The 18,700-nt window shown below is 56.9% G+C and overlaps 5 protein-coding genes across 5 annotated transcripts; 2 read left to right on the top strand and 3 right to left on the bottom strand.

Moving 5' to 3' along the window:
- Positions 1–21: 21 nt before the first annotated feature.
- TRAVEDRAFT_20188 (uncharacterized protein) lies at positions 22–1,431 on the bottom strand (the record flags this gene model as incomplete). Its single annotated transcript, XM_008039008.1, has 3 exons — positions 22–398; positions 548–647; positions 709–1,431. The coding sequence occupies 3 exons, from the start codon at positions 1,429–1,431 to the stop codon at positions 22–24; spliced, it is 1,200 nt and encodes a 399-aa protein (XP_008037199.1).
- Positions 1,432–1,640: 209 nt separating this feature from the next.
- Positions 1,641–8,161, bottom strand: TRAVEDRAFT_47228 (uncharacterized protein; the record flags this gene model as incomplete). Its single annotated transcript, XM_008039317.1, has 12 exons — positions 1,641–1,916; positions 1,982–2,615; positions 2,676–2,853; positions 2,913–2,937; positions 3,792–4,037; positions 4,090–4,738; positions 5,528–5,769; positions 5,829–6,447; positions 6,617–6,647; positions 7,616–7,751; positions 7,820–7,892; positions 7,956–8,161. The coding sequence occupies 12 exons, from the start codon at positions 8,159–8,161 to the stop codon at positions 1,641–1,643; spliced, it is 3,315 nt and encodes a 1,104-aa protein (XP_008037508.1).
- A 1,799-nt stretch (positions 8,162–9,960) lies between these two features.
- Positions 9,961–11,706, top strand: TRAVEDRAFT_47227 (uncharacterized protein; the record flags this gene model as incomplete). The annotated part of the gene is made up of 6 exons (XM_008039316.1): positions 9,961–10,024; positions 10,079–10,231; positions 10,298–10,517; positions 10,568–10,790; positions 10,851–11,059; positions 11,127–11,706. The coding sequence occupies 6 exons, from the start codon at positions 9,961–9,963 to the stop codon at positions 11,704–11,706; spliced, it is 1,449 nt and encodes a 482-aa protein (XP_008037507.1).
- Positions 11,707–11,833: 127 nt separating this feature from the next.
- On the bottom strand, positions 11,834–15,365 carry TRAVEDRAFT_28847 (dipeptidyl aminopeptidase). The gene is made up of 13 exons (XM_008039076.1): positions 15,053–15,365; positions 14,797–14,998; positions 14,644–14,747; positions 14,505–14,588; positions 14,264–14,439; positions 13,620–14,214; positions 13,147–13,567; positions 12,992–13,093; positions 12,616–12,941; positions 12,485–12,559; positions 12,402–12,426; positions 12,121–12,340; positions 11,834–12,058 (listed from the first exon to the last, which is right to left on the bottom strand). Exons 1-13 carry the CDS (start codon positions 15,284–15,286, stop codon positions 11,953–11,955), a joined length of 2,670 nt encoding a protein of 889 aa, XP_008037267.1. The 5' UTR covers positions 15,287–15,365; the 3' UTR covers positions 11,834–11,952.
- Positions 15,366–15,486: 121 nt separating this feature from the next.
- On the top strand, positions 15,487–18,630 carry TRAVEDRAFT_71799 (dynamin-related GTPase DNM1). The gene is made up of 10 exons (XM_008039867.1): positions 15,487–15,587; positions 15,638–15,669; positions 15,722–15,762; positions 15,812–16,112; positions 16,170–16,249; positions 16,320–16,788; positions 16,842–17,204; positions 17,260–17,472; positions 17,534–18,049; positions 18,117–18,630. Exons 1-10 carry the CDS (start codon positions 15,530–15,532, stop codon positions 18,438–18,440), a joined length of 2,397 nt encoding a protein of 798 aa, XP_008038058.1. The 5' UTR covers positions 15,487–15,529; the 3' UTR covers positions 18,441–18,630.
- Positions 18,631–18,700: the final 70 nt, after the last annotated feature.

Below are 18,700 nucleotides of genomic sequence, written 5' to 3'. Positions count from 1 at the left end.
CTGTGCGATCAATACATTCCACTACTCGGAGACCGCTTGAAGTCGGCCATCGACGACCGCGAACGTCACCTCCCTGTGGTCCCTAAAGCGCAGTACGTCCACCATGCTCGGAAGCGCAGACGCGATGCGCTGGAAGCACGCGTCTCGGGTTTCGTCAACGTTGCCACGCCTGATATCCACCTCAAGCCGCGACAGTTTCGGAAAGAGGACCCGCGCCACGGGGAGGTTCGCTTGAGGCTCTTCGGGGCCAAACAAGGTAGAGCAACTCGAATGTTCCAGATCTCCGTCGCAGGGATATCCAGCGCGGATGGTAAGGGTGCGGAGGTTGGTGCGCGGGTACGACAGCCGGCGGAGGCTCGTGGCGAGCTCGAAGATGAACGGCCGGTCGAAGCTTAAATCTGGGTCCACATAATAACCACTAGATGAGGTGCGGAGAACGGCGATATGCAAATCCTGTAGCCTGCGAAAAGCGTGTACGAAATGGGGGACGGTCTCTGCTAAAAGTGTTAGGAACCACAGACTCATCAGGGAATGTACCACTTAGTACCTATGTCCGCGATTGAGATGCATCCGATGTGCAGCGATGTCACAGCCCTTCCAAATTGATGGCCGGGGACGGTTCGCAAGTTGGTCGTGAGAGGATAGTCCTAATATGAAGTAGGTGCGTTGTCAAAAGCGTGTAGCGACGGACGCACGGAATTTGCTCACGTAGATATACAACGAGGTGAGCTTTGTGAGGATCTTCACCCTGTGCTTGTGTTGGAATCCTTGCGTCTTCCCGATCGCCGTCATGTCCACGTCGTCAGTGTGCACATCGCAATCTTGCATGGCGAGATGGGAGAGTTGAGGGCACGTCCATAAGAATTCGAAAAAGTCGGACGCCGTGGTGAAGGTGCACCCCCTGAGATAGATTTCTGTGAGGGCTGGGAATAGTGGTCGGCGGATTCGATCCAAGGTCGACGACATCCCTTTATAGGCGGGGGAATCCTCGGATGGTGCAATGGGGAACTTCAAGTGGGGTAACGGCTGTATGGGCCAGCCGCTCCAGCCATACTCCCGCCTACACTCTCCAGACATCCGCAACGAGAAGACCGCAGGTAAAGATAGATGGTCGGAGGCGACAGAAGCCATGGTTTCGAGGAAGGCGGCGAGTTGGCGGGAGGGCTCGTGTGTCAATGCAACATGTTTCCAGAGTAGGACTCCGGCACGTTTGTGCCAGGCCCGACAAGTCAACGCGCAAGCGCGAAGTGTCTGCTGCCGTATCGAAAGGCAGTAGTAGTTGTCCAGTAGCTCAGGTCCGTGTTCAGGGTCTGATTCCCAGACAAAATCGGGAGGGTGGTGAAGGTGAATGTCGTATACTGCGTCGATGACAAATTCGCAGATCTCTAGCGGAAATACAGAGCTGGCTGACATCGGGGAGGATTGGGGCATGGACGGAGGTGTGTTTATGGACGCCTCAGTGAGGGAATCGACAGCGGTATATAAACAGCGACTGGAGAGTGGGTGTGGTCAGAGGCAGAGAGGCGTGTGAAATTATATATTGGAATCAATGTCATCACTATCGTACTCCGGGTGCGGTCAGATACATATGATATTGTACGCCTCTGTATACAAGTCCGACATCAATCTCAGTCATATGATTATACATAGTATTTTCGCACGACAAACTGCGCCGTCTCGCCCAGCACATACGGAGAAGGCACCATCCAGGAGAAGCCAATGGCGCCGTTCCTGGGGTCAACGGGGTTTTCATCCTCGGAGACGATCTCGACGGCATTGATAGTACAAGTAGGCGTAAGCTCCTGGAGCAACGTGTAACGCGTGCGCTCGTCCAACGTTATAGCCGGGGGTAACGGGGAGGGGGCGCACATCGGCGGCGGCCTGCACGAGTCACAGTGGCCCTCCGACTCCCAGTGCTACGATTGAACATGTGCGCATTAACAGTCTGTAAACATAATGGGGCGCAAATAAACGAGCTCACCTTTCTCTGACACGCTATGCTGCAGTACCACGGCTTCCACTGCCACGCGCAGTTGCCGCTGCACGGTGTCAGCCCCTCCGAGTTCATGCAGCCCCGCGCCGCACATATCGTCTGTCCTGGAAGGACCATAGTCTGCCCATTGCGCCCTCCAGGAAGGTACTTCTCTTCGAATTGAGCAAGCTCAAACCGCTCGAGCGCGCGCCACAACGGCGCATACGACTTGAAATGCCAGACGTCCAGCTCCAGGCGCTCGGCGAGATCGCGGAGCGCAAATCCGACGATGAATACCACGGGGCTGAGGAACTGCATGGACGCAGCAATTGATGCGTGTTTCGCAGCAAGAATAATGGCCTGCAGCGGGTCGCCTGGGCACACAATACCGTCGAAAGTCTCGCGGCGGTGATTGACCGCGCGGATCGTGGCTTCTCTGAGAGCCTTGGGCGTCAAGAGATACGTCTTGTAGTGGGCGTACGCGACAAGGGAATGCGCTTGCATGCAGAGACGAACGGGGAAGGCGCGCTGCGTGTTGGAGGCTGAGAGATAGTCTTCGATCCGGTGGTACAATAGAGGCTTGAGGATGTACACAGCGGCGTTCGAACATATCATTCCTTGTGAGTCCTCCGTACTGAGAAGTCTGAGTGTACAGCGCAATCAGTACTCGTCGCAGACCATAGGCAAATAAACGGACACTGACCGGAGAGCGTGCTCGATCGTGATTTGTGCCTCAATCTCGTGCTGCGGAACATATTCTTTCTGCGCACCAGTGGCGTGAGGTCGATCCAGCGGTTGCTCCCTGTCACCGCCGCGCGCGCGTAAGGCACGATAATCTTGCATGCATGCTCTATCCGCAGTAACCAGGTTGGGTAAAGAGTCTGTCAACGCGAGTGAGCTGGATCCCGGTACGGTAGTAATGCGATTTGAACGCTCATACCCATGTCGATGAGTTGGTGGAGGATCTGACGAACGGGGTGGATGGTAAGTGGAGAGGGTGGTTTGCATACCTGGGTCGGGGCGCCGCCGCGAGTCCTTTGTATACCACGGCGTTTTCGTGTCAAAGACCGCGGTGGCTAGCTCATTCAGCTGGACAATAGGTCGCCAAGCGAAATCCTGCGTTTAGCCACAAACGCCTGGACTGGTGGCACGCACGTATATTCGAGTTCAGAAATCTTTTCGCTGCGCACTGGCAGCACCAACACGAAACAATGGGTGGGCGTAAGCTGCAGCGGCCATTATCATTGAAGCTGAAAGCGCATTGTCGGTCAACGAGGATTTTCAGTGAATAAGTGCCAGCGGCAATCAAATTTGGGACACTCACTGAGTCATGCACGTACAAGCTCTGTTTTAGGTACCGTGAAGGAGCAGGTCGTTGCGATACAGAAGTTGCCAGTGAGCATACACATCTGTTGAGTCCTTTGTGGGTGACGTGGACGTCGACGCTGTCACGCTTGGCAGTGTCTGGCTGTGGATGCAGCTCGCTCAGTGGACTCTGTGAGTAGCTACAGGGAGCATGTAAGAGCTGAGATACCTGAATTCTGATGCGACAATGGGTTCAACGACGAGATCATCGTAGTCGCAGGTAGGCTTGCTGCGGATAATGCCGTTACGAGCCAATCTAATGCGGTGTGGCGGTGCTAGTGGTTCCTCCAACAGCACGCGTATTTGTACCTGGTCACCTCAGCCGGTCAACTCACTGTCCGAATCTTGTGATATAACCTTAACTGAGTATTGTAGATGTGGAAGCTCTCTATAGTAACGGATCATACTAGTGCCTAACATTGCGAGGACCATAGTTCTTCAAGACAACCCTTACCATCGTTCCCTCGACATACGGCGACGGCAGTATCCATTCCTGCTGTACACGGCCGTTCCTCGCGTCCAGCTCGTTCACCTCGTCTGGAACGATCTCGATCTGGGTCACTTCTGACACGTCCGCCGGGTAGAGTTTGTCACAAAGAAGGAGAGCGCGTGTGTGCTCATCCGCCGTCACGAAGAACGGGGGCGTGAAGGCGGCGTGAAGCCGATGCGGCATGCAGTACTGGAGGTGATTCTCCCAATCCTATCAACCTTAGTGAGAAAGGTACAGGGCTTTCTCGACGACAAAGACGTACCTTTTTGCGACACTTCTCGCTACAATACCATGGCTTCATGTACCTGCTACAGTATCCTCGGCACCACTGTCGGTCCTTTTCCCTCTCGGGGGACTGGTTACAGTCGGGGGCCAGGCAGACGGCCTGTGCTGGTACAAACTCCCTGGAGTTCAACCTCTTCCACACTAAAGATTGTGCCTCGTACTTGTGCCAGTCGGCCCATTCGAGCGCGAACAAGAGCGGAGCATACCGTTTGATGCCTTTCCAGACGTTTAGGCCCAGGTACTCGGCGAGGTCGCGGAACATCACGGCAGCGTAGAGCACTGCCGGGCTGACGAACTGCATGCATGCGGCCATGTTGGCGTAGTCGGCCGCGCGGACGAGGCAGTCCACCGTAGCGTCGTCGACACGCAGGCCGGCGGGTAGAGGGTAGCTCTCGGCGTCTTCCTCGGCAGCCCGTTGCCTCTCTGGAGTGACCTGCCAGTGGTACTTCAATTGGTACGCATATGAGGCGATCGAGTAAGCCTTCATGAGGAAGTCTGCATCCGTGATGTCAGGAGGGGGGCCTGCCGAGTTCTTCACACCAATGCGGAAGGCAAGGAGAGGCGCGAGCTCCCAAAGCGCGCCGTCGATGCACGGCCGTCCGTATGTGGATCTTCCGGCGAGATGGCTATGTACATAGTACGGTCAGTGTATTGCGCACTAGCTGGTTGAATGGTGTGAATACTCGCCTCATAGCGCGGTCAAGCCTGGCTTGCCCTCGTTCGTTCCGGTCGGTTTCGAGCATATGTCCCTGCGATAGGATACGCTTGTTGTCTAAACAAAACAGGCGCAACTCGGCGTAATCACGAGCCTCTATAAGGGTGAGCGCGTGAGCAGATGCAGAGCGATCGAAATTAGAGTGTCGTACTACGCATGATGTGTTTCGGCGGGATTTGTTGCAAATGCAAGGCTTGGGGTCAGTGATAGCTGAGCGAATGACGGCGGACGAACCTAGCATTTATATACAGGTCGCTGGTGGTCTATATATCTGCGTGGAACCAAGCGCATAGACATCTGTCGTACAACTTAAGTCCATGCGGAGCTTGGCTCTAGTCAGTCATTGAATGAGATTGCTCTACGTCGTCAAAGCGAGACTCAACGGTGGGCTCGCAAAGTCCAAGCCAATCTGTCCTCCAGATAGCGCCTTTCTTGTTCCAACACACGGTGGTGTTGGACGAATTGGTAGCGGAAAATGCTCGATCATTGGCGCCGGGACAGACTGCAAAGCTTGAGTCGTGGACGTTGCTGCCAGGTCGCAGTCCGCCAGTGTGGGCCGGTGCTGACTTCTATTAATTACTACTACCTACGAACGTCTTATTAAGCCTTGTAAAACGAAAGCGTACGGATGAATGAATATCCAGAAAAACACGGACCTTCTACGACGCAAAATCTTTACGTATAACACTTCACAACACACTTTACCGTCTCGCCCTCCACATACGGGGATGGCATGTCCCACGCCCGGACTACATCTCCGTTCCTCGCATCGAGGGCATTCACATCCTCCGGCACGATCTCGAGCTGCTCGACTGGTCCGTTCGGCACAAGCTTGCGGATCAAAAGATCGCGCACTTTCCAATCCAGCGTAACGGAAGACGGCAGCTTGACAGGCGAGCTTGCCCGAGGTGGCTTGCAGGACGCGCGGTGGTTCTCCCATTCCTAGTATGGAAGCGTGAGTGATCGGTCCAAGCACGGTCCCCTCAGAGGATGAAGCGTACCTCCGCGCGACACGTCGAGCTGCAATACCACGGCTTGTCGATCCATGCGCAGTTCCCTCGGCAGAAATCCCACTGATCCTCCCCTTCGAGGCAGCCGAAGCATCCCGGCGCCGCGCAAGGTGGCACTACGAACTTCTTGAGCGGCTCCTGTGAGTGCTTGTCATCAAAGAGCTTGCACTCGTGCCGCTCAACCGCTTGCCAGAGCGGTGCATACTGCTTGAAGCTCCACACGTCCAGACCGAGTTGCTCAGTAAGGTCGCGGAACGTAGCGCCGACGTGAAGGACTATGTTGCTGATGAACTGCATGCGCGCGGCCTGGTTGGCGTAGTCGATCGCGTGGAGTATGCTATCCACAGCATCGGGAGCGCGCCGCCCGCCGTCAGGCAGGGATAGCCGCTGGGCATCGAGCTCGGCAGCGCTGACCTGCTCCGGAGTGGCGTTGAACTTGCTGAGGTACGCGTAGGCGGCAACGCAGTTTGCCCTCATGTTGACATGCATCCGCGTGTCCGAGAGAACGCCAGTAGCCGAATGCATCCCGTCTAGGTCGAGGAGAGGCACCAGCACGGAGAGTGCACCGTCGGCACACACCCGTCCTTCGGTATCTTCCCCGGCGAGATGTCTGAGTGTACCACACGGTTAGCGCCGTCCAGACGATATAGCCAGGCATTTGCGAAACCCGCCTCAGAGCTCGTTGAAGTATATTGTGCCCTTGCTCATTCGGGTTCGTCGCAAGCGTGTCATTATCGATGTCTCGGCGATCCGGCGGGGATCGGTAATCATAAAGGCACGCTGCTAGCGCTTTGTGGTAGTTGTGTTTATCTGTGGAACATGGTCAGCAGCTTTACAGCGAACAGACATGGAGGCTCGCACCCATGAAGTGTTACAAAACTGAGATGAGGGCGCCGGTCGATGGGAGGTCAAGACATTTAACCGAAAATCCACAAAAGCCAGGTGAATGCGCCGCTTGGGCCCAGTCGGTCTAACAAAGACGCTGGCCATTGTCAAAGCGAGGGCATACGAGGCTGTGAATCTCAATTGTAAGTTATACCTCCAAGTGACTCTCTCCATTTTTGAAAGCAGGTTTGGGGCAAGGCGAAAGCCATGAATCCTACGTCATCCAGTCTGGGCTATAGTCGTCATGGAGGGACGTTCCATGCGGTCGTTAGCAGGCGGCGTTTTACCCTGTACGTTGTGCAATGTTACGCACCAGTGTCTGTCAACGGCAGTTGGTAGACAAACAGGCCGCAATACGGCCACGCATTATATAGGCGCAGGGCATATCGATAGTGCAACCGCAGTCCAGGAGTGCATAGAGGATAAAGTTTCTGAGAAGCAACGGCTGCGTCTCCAATGGGGTCGGGAGCCTCGTGGATAGGCCACCGTGCGAAAGCGCACGGCAATCTCCGGCATACAATACTCAGTGGCATCCTTGTCGACGCTCAGCCGCCGTCATTCCTGTCCTCCCACTTTCACCAGAACTATCATCGCAGTGACTTTGTAGCGGCAGCGTTTCCAGAAGATGAGAATAATCAGCAGGGTGAATGTGCGTCTGCCGGGATGAGTTATGATTCCTCTTCAAGTATGTGTCACTCCACGTTGAGCAAAATCCTCGAAAATCCCGTCATGAATTTCTAACCGATCCACCGAACTGCAGGTACACCAGCTCAAGGAATAGACCGTAGTACTGGGAAAATATTTCGCGTTCTAATGATACTCAACAACCCTTCAGAAAACTAGCGCATCGAAATCAGCGAAACAAGAACTCAGATTTGGCAAAGGGCACATACCACGGAGGCTGTAGCCAGGGCCATCGTCGTTGTCGTTGAAGTTGGCCTGGCAGCGAACCTGGCCAGCCGAGGGGCACACGAACGTCACCGAGTTCGTGTTCGACTTCTTGGCGAACTGGACGGTGTCGTTCGGGTCCTGCAAAACGATACGCATCACCTTGTCAGATCATGTCGTTTACGTTCTGTGTCTGCGACAGGACTCACGTCGACCTCCATGGAACCGATGTGGTCCGGGTTGCCGGGGAGGCATCCAGTCGAGTCGGTTGCCTGGCACGTCCTGTTGGGCGCACGACCGCGAGTCAGCGATGGAAGGTGAGTGAGCACGACGATTCGAACTCACAGCGTGGCTCCAGGGCTGCAGGACACGTCGATGAACCACACGAAGTGGCCGGTGCCCAGGGGGCCCGACGAGCCGCACCCGGACTCGGTGTGGAGCACCGCTTCATCGTTCCCGCCGTGAGCGGCGGGGGCGGGCGTAGCGGGAGAGGGGGTGGCCACGGCGAAGCCGATGGAGGCGGCGAGGGCGAGGATGGCGGAGAAACGCATTGTGAGTGCTGGAGGTTGTTGCTACTGGTGAAGAGACCTGGCAGGCTGACGGTACGAGGGTCGACCCAACCCTCTTTTATAGCTTTCCAGCTCTCTTCCCCCAGTCCTATGCGATGGACGACGCTCACATAGGCGTCCAAAATGACCAACCCAATAAGTCTTCCCAAACTACCAACACTTGTGTGGGTGCGCTAGAAGCGCGCGCTCAAAGCCCTCGTCCTCCGGCCCGTAACTCGTAGCGGAGCGCTCGACTTAAGAGCCGGAGGTGCTTCTCGAGTCGACCATAGAAAGAATCCCCGCCCGAATCATCAACGCAGTGCAGTGTGATGCCGCAGAGCAACGTGCGAGTCCGACTCGCCGCGATCGCCGCCGTTGCTCTTCACTCCTACGTCAGTCGCTTGTAGGCCTGTTCACAGAGCCAGCAGATCCTCAGACTGACCACATCGACGTCGCAGGTGCCAGGCAAGAGAGTCGGGACTCAGCACCCTGCATCGACCTGTAAGCATGGGGTTCCAGATCGATTGTCCACTCACTGAGTCCTCGCTTGCGGCACAGTACTTCCGGGTATTGTCACGTCGGCGTTCATTTTCCTAAATCTCCGGTCGAACGGAGTAGGATCGGTGCTTCCCCAGAACATGCCACGCACGCTGATCTTCAACATGCGCATTGCTTCGGCTAGCTTTCAAACATCGACATCGGCATCGCGGCGAGGCTTTCTCGCTTTGTTGTGCCGACCTGTGGTGAAGAGCGTACGCCGGTCTTCTGTCAATACTAAGAATACACTCCCAGCTCTTCTATCCACGTCGTCGAACACAGCCCAAGGTCTATCATGCCGCCTCGCAAAGCGCAGCGCCAGATCAAGATGTCGGCGGAAGCAGACGGGGAGACACGTTGGCGTACCATGTGCTTCACGACCACCTGAACCCTCGCTAGCCGTATAGGTCCGCACCCATTCACTCGGCACGTTCATCGTGGTACGACAAGCGAACCGCTCGACAATGCCGAAGCCTGGACAACGTTTCCCCGATGGCACGGACCGCCACGGTCAGTAGTACTAGTCAGTCTCGACAGTCGCACCTTATACTCCGTATTCACATCTCATGATACCAGCAGCATCGGGTGACATGTACACCGGCTCGGACTCATAGGCAATCTCATCTGAGTGCACCTTACATCACGACAACCTGCAGCATTCCTCGCTCTCTCCATACCTACGAGCCGGTATGAGGGTGCCCCTTATACCACGCGAAAAGTTCTGGATACTACTCGGGTCCGGTCAGCTTCGGGCCTGGAGCTGAGCTGACAGAATGGCGGACGCCGCCGTCAATGTTGGAAGGCCCCATGGTCGTGCACCGAGCATGTCGAGCCACGGCGCATGATGCATGATGACCCGCTCTCCGGCCCATCCCCGATGCGTCGTCGAACTACGTTTCTCAACCGACGGCGACGGACTTCAGTCACCGGTGTTATGTGTGGCTACATCTCAGTATGTCAAATGTCAACACTGCTATGATCGAAGTGTATGTTTGGTATAGTTACTAACCAAAGCCAGCAGCTCCTCTGCCTACTCAGAGACGGTTTTGACGTGGGGTCATGAACAATCCCAAGTCGGGTTAACTACCTAGCGCGCCGCTCACACTGCATCACTAAACCATACGTCCTCTTATCCTCAGCCGCGCCGACCACGCCGGAATCGGAGTGAAGGGATGCTATATCATACCCAGTGCGCTGTCGCACGCGAGAGTAGCACTGCGGGTCATCGCACTTTGCAACTGCTGCACGCTACCGCTGGCGATAATATGGGCGAAACGTACACTGTATCGGTCGACGATGCGAGCTCGATCATCCACTACCATCCTCAAGGTACGCGCAAATGCTGCAAAGGTTGATAGCTACTCACTATGCATCACCTGTTAGGAGATGGAGGTGTCGGTAACTGGACACAAACTGGGTGGCAGCCGTACTACTCGGGGGTTGGAGGGTTTTCTACTGAAGGTGGTGAGGCTGCGTCGGGCAGCTCGATGCATATCACTACCTTCCCGAATGCGAGCCTCGACTTTCAGTTTTACGGTGAGTAAATCTGGCTCAGCGCTCCCGGTCTGAACTTAGATGTCTTATTGATGCTGCGCTAAGCAGGGTCGGCCGTCTCGCTGTTTGGCACTGCAAACTGCTCCTACATCGTTTCGGTCGATGGAAACTCCACCTCCTTCACGCCTACGCATAGCCGAAATAGTCCTCTATACGTCCAGGACAGCCTTTCACAAGACGTGCACAACGTGTCCTTGATAGCCAACGCCTCGCACAACAGTAGCTTCGCATTCTCGGGGGCAGCCTTGACCAAAACGATCACGGCCGGGTATAGGTCTCGATTTTCTGGCTGCTGCTCGAGACTGACACTCTCTTTAGGGCCAGTCTGCCCACCCCTCACGTTTATCAAGCCACAAACACGTCGTTGATTCTATATGACGGCAACTGGACCATGCTCAAAGATCCCCTCATCCCGAACAGCCAACACCCAGCCCCTTACTACATCACCACCGACCCGTCTGCGTCGCTTTCCTTCTCGTTTCAAGGCGTGGGCGTCGCAATCAACGGCTCCCGAATCTGGGGTAGCTACCTGTACAACGTGGTCCGTCTGTCGCATATTCCTCTGCCTTAGTGGAACGCGGTACTAACGGTCGAGCGACAGTCCCTTGATGGCCAAACCGAGACGTACAATGCAAGCACGATGTGGTTCATCGGAGACGCGCTCCTCTACTATCGGGACGGCCTAGATCCACACGAGGTCCACACTGTCAATGTGACACCGACGCTTGCCGCGGGCGGTTTTCTCAAATTCTGGCTCAACACCGTCACCGTGTTCACGGACGACCCGTCGGAGGTCGCTGGTCTGCTTCGGTATGTACGCTTTGTGCTGTGACATCTCATGCATCCCGTGTCTCGACCGTTCGTCCATGATTTACAGCGCGCCAACTTCAAGCACAAGAAAGTCGGCGCTGGCCGCTGGAACCATCGCGGGGTCCGTGATCGGTGGCATCGTGTTCTTCGTGCTCGCTGCGGCGATTCTGTGGTCTTTCATTCGTCGCAAGCGCGAGAGGCTGGCGGTGTTCGAGCGAGACGAGCCCTCCCCCTTCCTCGCCAGGGCCCCTGTCGCTCCATCCAGACCCACCGCTCTTCGCGACACAAAACTGCCGATCGCGACCCCCCACAGCGGCGACGTCAAGCGTCGCCCCGCTACGATTCCAGATGTCGTCACCGTCACCGTCTCTCATCCCGAATCTGGGCCAACGCCGTGCTCGTCCTCCGAATTTCTCCAGGCCCCTCCACAGGCAGACACTGGGCCAGGAGACGCGTCCGGCGCGAGCCTCGTGCCCACTCGGGCGACGACCTCGCACTCGGGCACTCCGCCGATAGGTACCGCGGCTGCGGACCCCAACGTTGCGGTGGAGCGGATCATCCAGCTCCTGGCGGAACGCATGGCCACCGAACCTGCACGACAGACTGCGCACGACGTTGGCGATGCGCCTCCAGAGTACGGTGCGTGAGGTGTAGGTGAAAAGATCCAGGGTGCCCGACATATATCGAAAACTTATGTTACGATGCGTACGCGTACAGTTTTGCTCCGTGGCGTTGCGTGGTTTGTAGGATAGGTGCCGCCCTTCGGTTGGTTTGTCGATATTGGGATTATCTTGCAGCGGTAGTGTCCGACGACGATCAATATGTTACAGTATAGTTAATCTGTGTGGTATCATGTCTAGGCTAATAAGTATCAGTCTCATGGTCAACGAGTATTACCATCCGCGTCGCTTGCCGCCCTTGCCCCACTTCTCGAGCAAGAACTCGGTCATGAACTCGTACAGTTCCCTGTTCGCGCCCCGCTTGTAGATACTGTGATCACTACACGCCGCCCACATGCATCAGCAACATCTCTCAGTCAATAGTCAAGACACAGCACGCACCTGTCTGTGAACATGCGGAAGCGGAAATCGCGCACGCGCTCAGCGGTGAGCATGTCGAGAAGGTGCGCGGAATTTGCGTAGTGCACGTTGTCATCCCCGCTTCCGTGCGCGAGCAGGAAGTCCGCGTTGTGGAAGCCGGTGGCGTTCGAGATCGACGCGGTCACGTACCCGTCCGGGTTGACCGCGGGCAAGTTCATGTAACGCTCGGTGTAAATCGAGTCTGCAAGTTGAAGGTATGGGGGATAAGTGAATGGAATGGTGGTATCAGAGGGCGAGCTTACCGTATAGTCGCCAACTCGTCACAGGCTGTGAGATGGCGATTAAGGACATGACTGGGCGCTGGCGTGAGATGTAAAATACTCACTGCAACGGCCATGGCCAGCGAATGAACCCCTGCATCAGCTTCGAGAACCTTAGAGCTCATAAAGCCGCCGTACGACTGCCAAAACTTCGTCAGTGACACCATCATCACCTGCAAACTGTGTATGCACGCACCCAACCCCAGATCCCGATGCGCTTCGGGTCGACATACTCCTTCGCGGCCCAGATCTTCGCCGCGTTGATCTGGTCGACGGTCTCCCAGCGCCCGAGGTTGTTCTTCACCGGGTTGCGCAGCGCGCGCCCGCGGAAGCCCGTACCGCGCCCATCGACGACGACAACAATGTACTGCAGCTCCGCAACGAGGTATGCGTGCCAGTCCTGCGCGAAGCGCACGTCGACCATCTGCGAGCCCGGCCCGCCGTACACGCGGAAGAGGACAGGGTATTTCGTCCGGCCCGAGTCGTCCATACGCGGCGGACGCAGCTCGAGCACGTTCAGTTCTGTGCGAGGATGAGCGAGATGACTGGAAAGCTGGTGCGGGGATGCGTACCGTAGCCATCGCTCTCGATGGTGGAATGCGTGACGATGGGTAGTTCATACTGTGCGAGCGTGTCGTTCAGCTGCGGGTTCTCCGTCAACACGTAGTCGAAGTCTGCTCCACGACATTCAGCTCAGAGATATCAACCGTGATCACATAATGCCTACCTGCGTCTCCGACGTGCACGATCCGCTGCCACGGCGCATGCGGGCCTTTGTAGCTGAGAAGGTAGAACGCGCCCTCTGGCGAGAAGCTCGCATCGTAGTACCCCGGGCTCGACGTGTCAGTCAGCGCGGTGACCGTCGCCTGCGCTTCCTTTACGAGCTTGGGGAGTGGTACGGAGAACACGTGGCGTTGTATGGAGGAGGGGTTCGCCGCCTGGAAGTATACGAGCCCGCGCGCGGCATCGACGGCAAGGATCCCGGATGTCACTTCCCATGGCCCGGAGGTGAGGAAGCGCGGGGTGCTCGAGTTCGCAGGGCTGAACAGCGCGATGTGGTTGTAGCCCTCGGGCGTGGGCACGATGTCGAGGTACGCGGGGGCGCCGTCAGGCGAGAGCGAAGGGGAAATCGGATAGATGGCTTGGACCTGTGGGAGCGGGATGAGTATCTTCACTGCATATGGGATGTAAGAGGCATACAGCATCGATCCAGCCATCGTCACCTTGCTCGCCCTCCTTACCAAGCTTGCGGACAATGCTCCCGACGTTCGCGGGCGTCGAACTGAGGTCGAAGTACACTACGCTCCCGTTCTCCGCCGCGCGCGTCACTTCGCGCACAAGCAACGAGCTGTTGCTCACCCACGCAACTTCGGAGATGATGCTGTTTGTCGGCGCCTGTCTCCCATCCCAGCGCAGCTCCAGCGTCGCGCCCTGTGCGACTGTTGTCCTATTCGCCCCGCTGCCGAGCTCACCGATGACATCGAGGTACTCATCCAGCTGGAATACGTGTACAGATACGAGCGGGTTGTTGTATCCTGGTTTCGGGTATTTCATAACGACGGTTTCTGGATAGGGCACGACGGTGTTCGCGTTCTCGGTCGGGTTGTACACCGGGAAGGTGTACTCGTCCACGGCGGTCTCGTCAAAGCGGAGGAACGCAACCTTCGAAGCGTCGGGTGCCCACCAGAGCGCATAATCGGCGGAGAAAACCTCTTCCTCGTAGACCCAGTCGGGCACTCCATGGAAGAGGGACGCATTCCCTGAGGTAGTGACTCGTACCGAGGAACCGGTGTCGCTATTAAAAGGTAAGCTGCCACGCTTTCTGTGGAAAGGAGGAAGCTTACGATGCCGATGGGACAACGTAGAGGTCATTGTTCACAACGTATGCTATAGATTCACCGGTAGGGGACCACTCAGCGTATGATGTGATCGGTGGGTAGGTGGGTGGAGTCAGCGGCCATGTCCGCTTTGTGGCGAGCTCATGAACATAGTAGTTGCCAAAGCTCGAGTGCCGCCATTGCTATATATCCTATCAGCAGCCAGAACGCAGGAAAACTCGCGGAGCAGGGCGGTGCGTGTACTTACCTTCTTGTAATCAGTCTTCACAAGCAGATATTTCATGTCTGATGACAACTTCCAGCCAGCCCATGCAAGGATGTTTCCGCGTTCCTGCAGCGTATATAGTCAAAAAAGATTCCAAATGTCCAGGGGACATGCTTCTTACATCTCTCAGGTCCATCAAAGAGACCAGTTCCTGTGTGGAATTCGACTTGAGATCGACAAGGGAGATCACGTTCCCTTGAACGGACGCAAATACGCCGTCTCCCGCTATGCAGAGATGAAGCATCGCAGTCATATCATCGCGCATAGTACGTACCTTCAGGGACCCAGAGGACGCTTTTACTTTGCGCAGAGAAGGTGCCGTTGAACATATGATCCATAGTGAGATGCTGTACACCCTGCTGTATACGGAACGCAGTGCCGGTGTATGACCTCGCGGCGAAAATGCCTATAATAATGGCGATAGAGACCAGAGAGACCAGCGAGATGACCAGAAATTTGACGGAAGCCGGACGTTTCTTTGCAATTGGGTTTAGCGAAGTGCGTAGGTGCTGAAAGCGCTGCACACGTACTTTCCGACTACCGACGACGAGGTTGCCTTCGGCCTCAATGGCACGACCAGAACGCTCATCCTCCTTTCCCAAGAAGCTATCGGCTTCGTCGTCTGAGCTTGGTGGATCGAACGGTCCTTCCCCATAGTACGTCTCGGGCTTGATTGGGATGGGGTGAACGACTGCGGAGGACGACGGCGCAGTGCCGAAGACGTCGTCACCCTCCTGCGCAAGGGGCTCGTAAGTGGACGGCATTGCTTGCGCGTCGACTCGGGGCAGCCGTGCAGAGCGTCGCCGTGCCGAGCAGAGGAGTGAGCGCGAGCAGAGAGATTCGGAATGCGGGGAACGAGGAAGAGGCGGTAGGCGCTCGTCGCGTGTTGGCCGTGGCGACGCGTTTTTGGCGCCTGATACTCCGCGTGCCTGCCGCTCTCTTTCTCTCCACAACGACCCCGACGACCTGCACGACCCGCACGACGACCCCGCGCTGCTCTGCCCAACATGGACGCGGATCTCATCAGACTTGTGAATCAGCTGCAGGATACGTTCGCCAACTTGGGTGAGTCTCCCCTACAACCGCTCGTCTGAGCCACACTGACGCGCGCACAGGCGGGGAGCTGGACATGCCCCAGCTGGCTGTCGTATGTCCCGCGTTATTTCAATTGTTGACGGCACGCTAAGCTTGCGAAACAGGTGGGAAGCCAGTCTGCGGGAAAGTCCAGTGTTCTCGAAACGTACGTCACTCTCCCTCGCCCACATTTCCGCTCTTTGACTCTCGGACAGGATTGTTGGCCGAGACTTCCTCCCCCGTGGCTCGGGTATCGTAACCAGACGACCACTCGTCCTCCAGCTCATCCACACCCCCGTGCCCGACTCGCCAACACAGACGTACAGCGAGTGGGGCCAGTTCCTGCACATCGACAAGCGTTTCACCGAGTTCGACGAGATACGGCGCGAGATCGAGCAGGAGACGTTCCGGGTCGCTGGGCAGAACAAGGGCATCAGCAAGCTCCCCATTCATCTTCGGATATACAGCCCGAACGTGCTGGACCTGACATTGGTGGACTTGCCCGGATTGACGAAGGTGTGTGCCAACGTAACGCGGGCGCGGCGCGATATTGATATTCAGGGCGAATGTTAGATCCCGGTAGGCGATCAACCGGGTGATATCGAACGGCAAATTCGCAGTCTCGTCGTGGACTACATCTCAAAACCTAACTGGTGCGTGCCCTTTGTCCATTCACCTTTCGCTATCCTGACGCTTTAGATACCCTGACTGACACCTCTGCAGCGTCATTCTTGCAGTATCTGGGGCCAATGTTGACCTTGCGAACTCCGAGGCTCTCAAGCTTGCACGACAGGTCGATCCCCAGGGCCGCCGTACGATCGGCGTGCTCACGAAGCTTGACCTCATGGACGCGGGCACCAACGCGCTCGACATTCTGACTGGGCGCGTGTACCCGCTGAAGCTCGGATTCATTGGTGTGGTCAACCGCTCGCAGGCCGACATCAACGCGGAGAAGTCGCTCGCAGATGCACATGAGGCGGAGGATGACTTCTTCCGTACGCACCCGGCGTACCGCAACATCGCGCACAAGAACGGCACGCGTTACCTCGCGAAGACGCTGAACCAAGTGCTGATGAACCATATCCGCGATAAGCTGCCCGACATGAAGGCGCGCTTAAATACGCTCATGGGCCAGGCGCAGCAGGAGCTCAACTCGTTCGGGGATGCTGCGATATATGGCGACAAGAACCAGGTAAGCGCTCTGTGGAACCCGCAGCGAGATTGCCGTAGTTGACCGTGATACAGCAAGGATCGCTGATCCTCCGGCTCATGACACAATTCGCGCGGGACTTTGTCGCGTCTATCGAGGGCACGAGCGTCGACATCTCAACGAAGGAGCTATCTGGCGGCGCGCGGATATACTACATCTTCAACGACGTCTTCGGCCAAGCACTTCAGTCGATCGACGCGACATATAACCTCGACAACCAGGACATCCGGACCGCGATCCGTAACTCGACCGGCCCCCGACCGAGCTTGTTCGTGCCCGAGATCGCCTTTGACCTGCTGGTGAAGCCCCAGATTAAGCTCCTGGAATCACCGAGTTTGCGATGCGTGGAGCTCGTATACGAGGAGCTTGTCAAGATCTGTCATAACTGCACGAGTTCTGTATGTTTGCTCCTCTTGCCTCATCAGATGTGCAGCCTATTGAACGTTTGTACAGGAACTCCAACGATTCCCAAGGTTACACGCCCAGCTCGTAGAGACGGTCTCCGAGCTACTCCGCGAACGCCTTGGCCCAACAACGGACTACACGCAAAGCCTCATCGACATTCAGACAGCGTACATCAACACCAACCACCCAGCATTCATCTCTGGCTCAGCTGCCGCCGCTACTGCGCTCACCACTCCGCCCCCGAAGCAACTCCTCCCACGAGTAAGTCTGCTCCGCCCCCTGTCGAATGGCGCGTTGATCGGCTTAGCACAAACACATTGAGCCTTCACAGCCCTCCCACCCGGAATCAGTCAACGGTGCCGCCTCCCAGGACGACGAGGACGAGTCCAACGAGGAGCCCTCTGCCAACGGCATTTCGGGCCGGGACGCCCGCTCCGTCTCCTCGACGGTTCACGATCGCTCGCGAGGCGCTGCCTCCGCGCCCCCAACCGCGCCAGGGGCCACGAACTCCTCGCATCGGCACCATTCGCCTACTGCGCACCGCCACACGTCGCGGCACGCATCGGGCTCAGCGGGCGCGCAGGGGACGTTGACGCATAACGCGAACGGGACCGCGAAGGAGACGTTCCTCAACTACTTCTTTGGGCAGAACGGGCCGGGGCCGCTTGCGGGCTCCACCGTCGACCGCGCGAACACGGGCTCGAGTGGCCATTCGTATGTAGGCCGGGACGTGTCTGGGTCGGATCCCGCGCTGGAGTCGGGTCTGATGGCGGGGAAACGGTCGATGGAGGGCAACGCGGCGTTCGACATGAAGAGTCTCGGGAAGCACATCGAGGCGGTACGTGTCCATGCTTGCTCCGTGTGCTTGCGTTTTCTCACTGTTTCTGTTTCTGTCATGTTAGCAGGCGACGGACAGCACGGGCCACATGTCGATGCGGGAGGAGATGGAGACGAACCTGATCCGGTCGCTCATCCAGTCGTACTTCGGCATCGTGCGCCAGACGATCCAGGATCTCGTGCCGAAGGCGATCATGCACCTGCTCGTGAACAACACGTCGCAGCAGGTGCAGAACCGCCTCGTCGCGTCGCTGTACAAGCCCGAGCTATTTGGCGACCTCCTGAACGAGGACGAGACGCTCGTCGCAGAGCGTGCGCGCGTCAAGGCACTGCTCGACGCGTACCGCGAGGCGTTCAAGACGCTGTCGGAGGTCACGCTGAAGTCGACGTAGCGGGCGGATCGTGAGGACACGCGGGAACGCACGATGTTCGCTTTCGACACTAGAATTTGCTTTGTCGTAACCACCCTTCATTCCAGTCTACACCGTACCATACATCTCCAACTTAGCCATGTTATTGCCATGCATCTCTCCGCCGATCGTTGTATTGGGTAATGAAATGTGCACGCACCATGAATCCGCCAGTTTCCGTCTGCACGCAAGTTACGCGAAGGTGCTCGTGCCCCGGAGGTATCGTGTATGTATTCCAGGGT

This window comes from Trametes versicolor (genome assembly GCF_000271585.1).
Source record: "Trametes versicolor FP-101664 SS1 unplaced genomic scaffold TRAVEscaffold_5, whole genome shotgun sequence".
NCBI lineage: Eukaryota > Fungi > Basidiomycota > Agaricomycetes > Polyporales > Polyporaceae > Trametes > Trametes versicolor.
Note: the sequence above shows the minus strand (reverse complement) of the source record. Positions and strands in the feature narration are given on the sequence as shown.

Excerpts from the sequence above, each read along its gene's own strand:
- TRAVEDRAFT_28847 (XM_008039076.1), bottom strand. The coding sequence starts at position 15,286 with ATGCCGTCCACTTACGAGCCCCTTGCGCAGGAGGGTGACGACGTCTTC. Across the intron at positions 12,560-12,615 it reads GCATCGGGATCTGGGGTTGG|TCGTACGGCGGCTTTATGAG; the intron begins GTGCGTGCATAC and ends AAGTTTTGGCAG. Across the intron at positions 12,059-12,120 it reads TTCCGCATGTTCACAGACAG|TGATCACAGTATCTACAAGC; the intron begins GTGCGTGCTGTG and ends GGCGGCGTGTAG.
- TRAVEDRAFT_71799 (XM_008039867.1), top strand. The coding sequence starts at position 15,530 with ATGGACGCGGATCTCATCAGACTTGTGAATCAGCTGCAGGATACGTTC. Across the intron at positions 15,670-15,721 it reads ACATGCCCCAGCTGGCTGTC|GTGGGAAGCCAGTCTGCGGG; the intron begins GTATGTCCCGCG and ends CTTGCGAAACAG. Across the intron at positions 17,473-17,533 it reads CGAAGCAACTCCTCCCACGA|CCTTCACAGCCCTCCCACCC; the intron begins GTAAGTCTGCTC and ends AAACACATTGAG.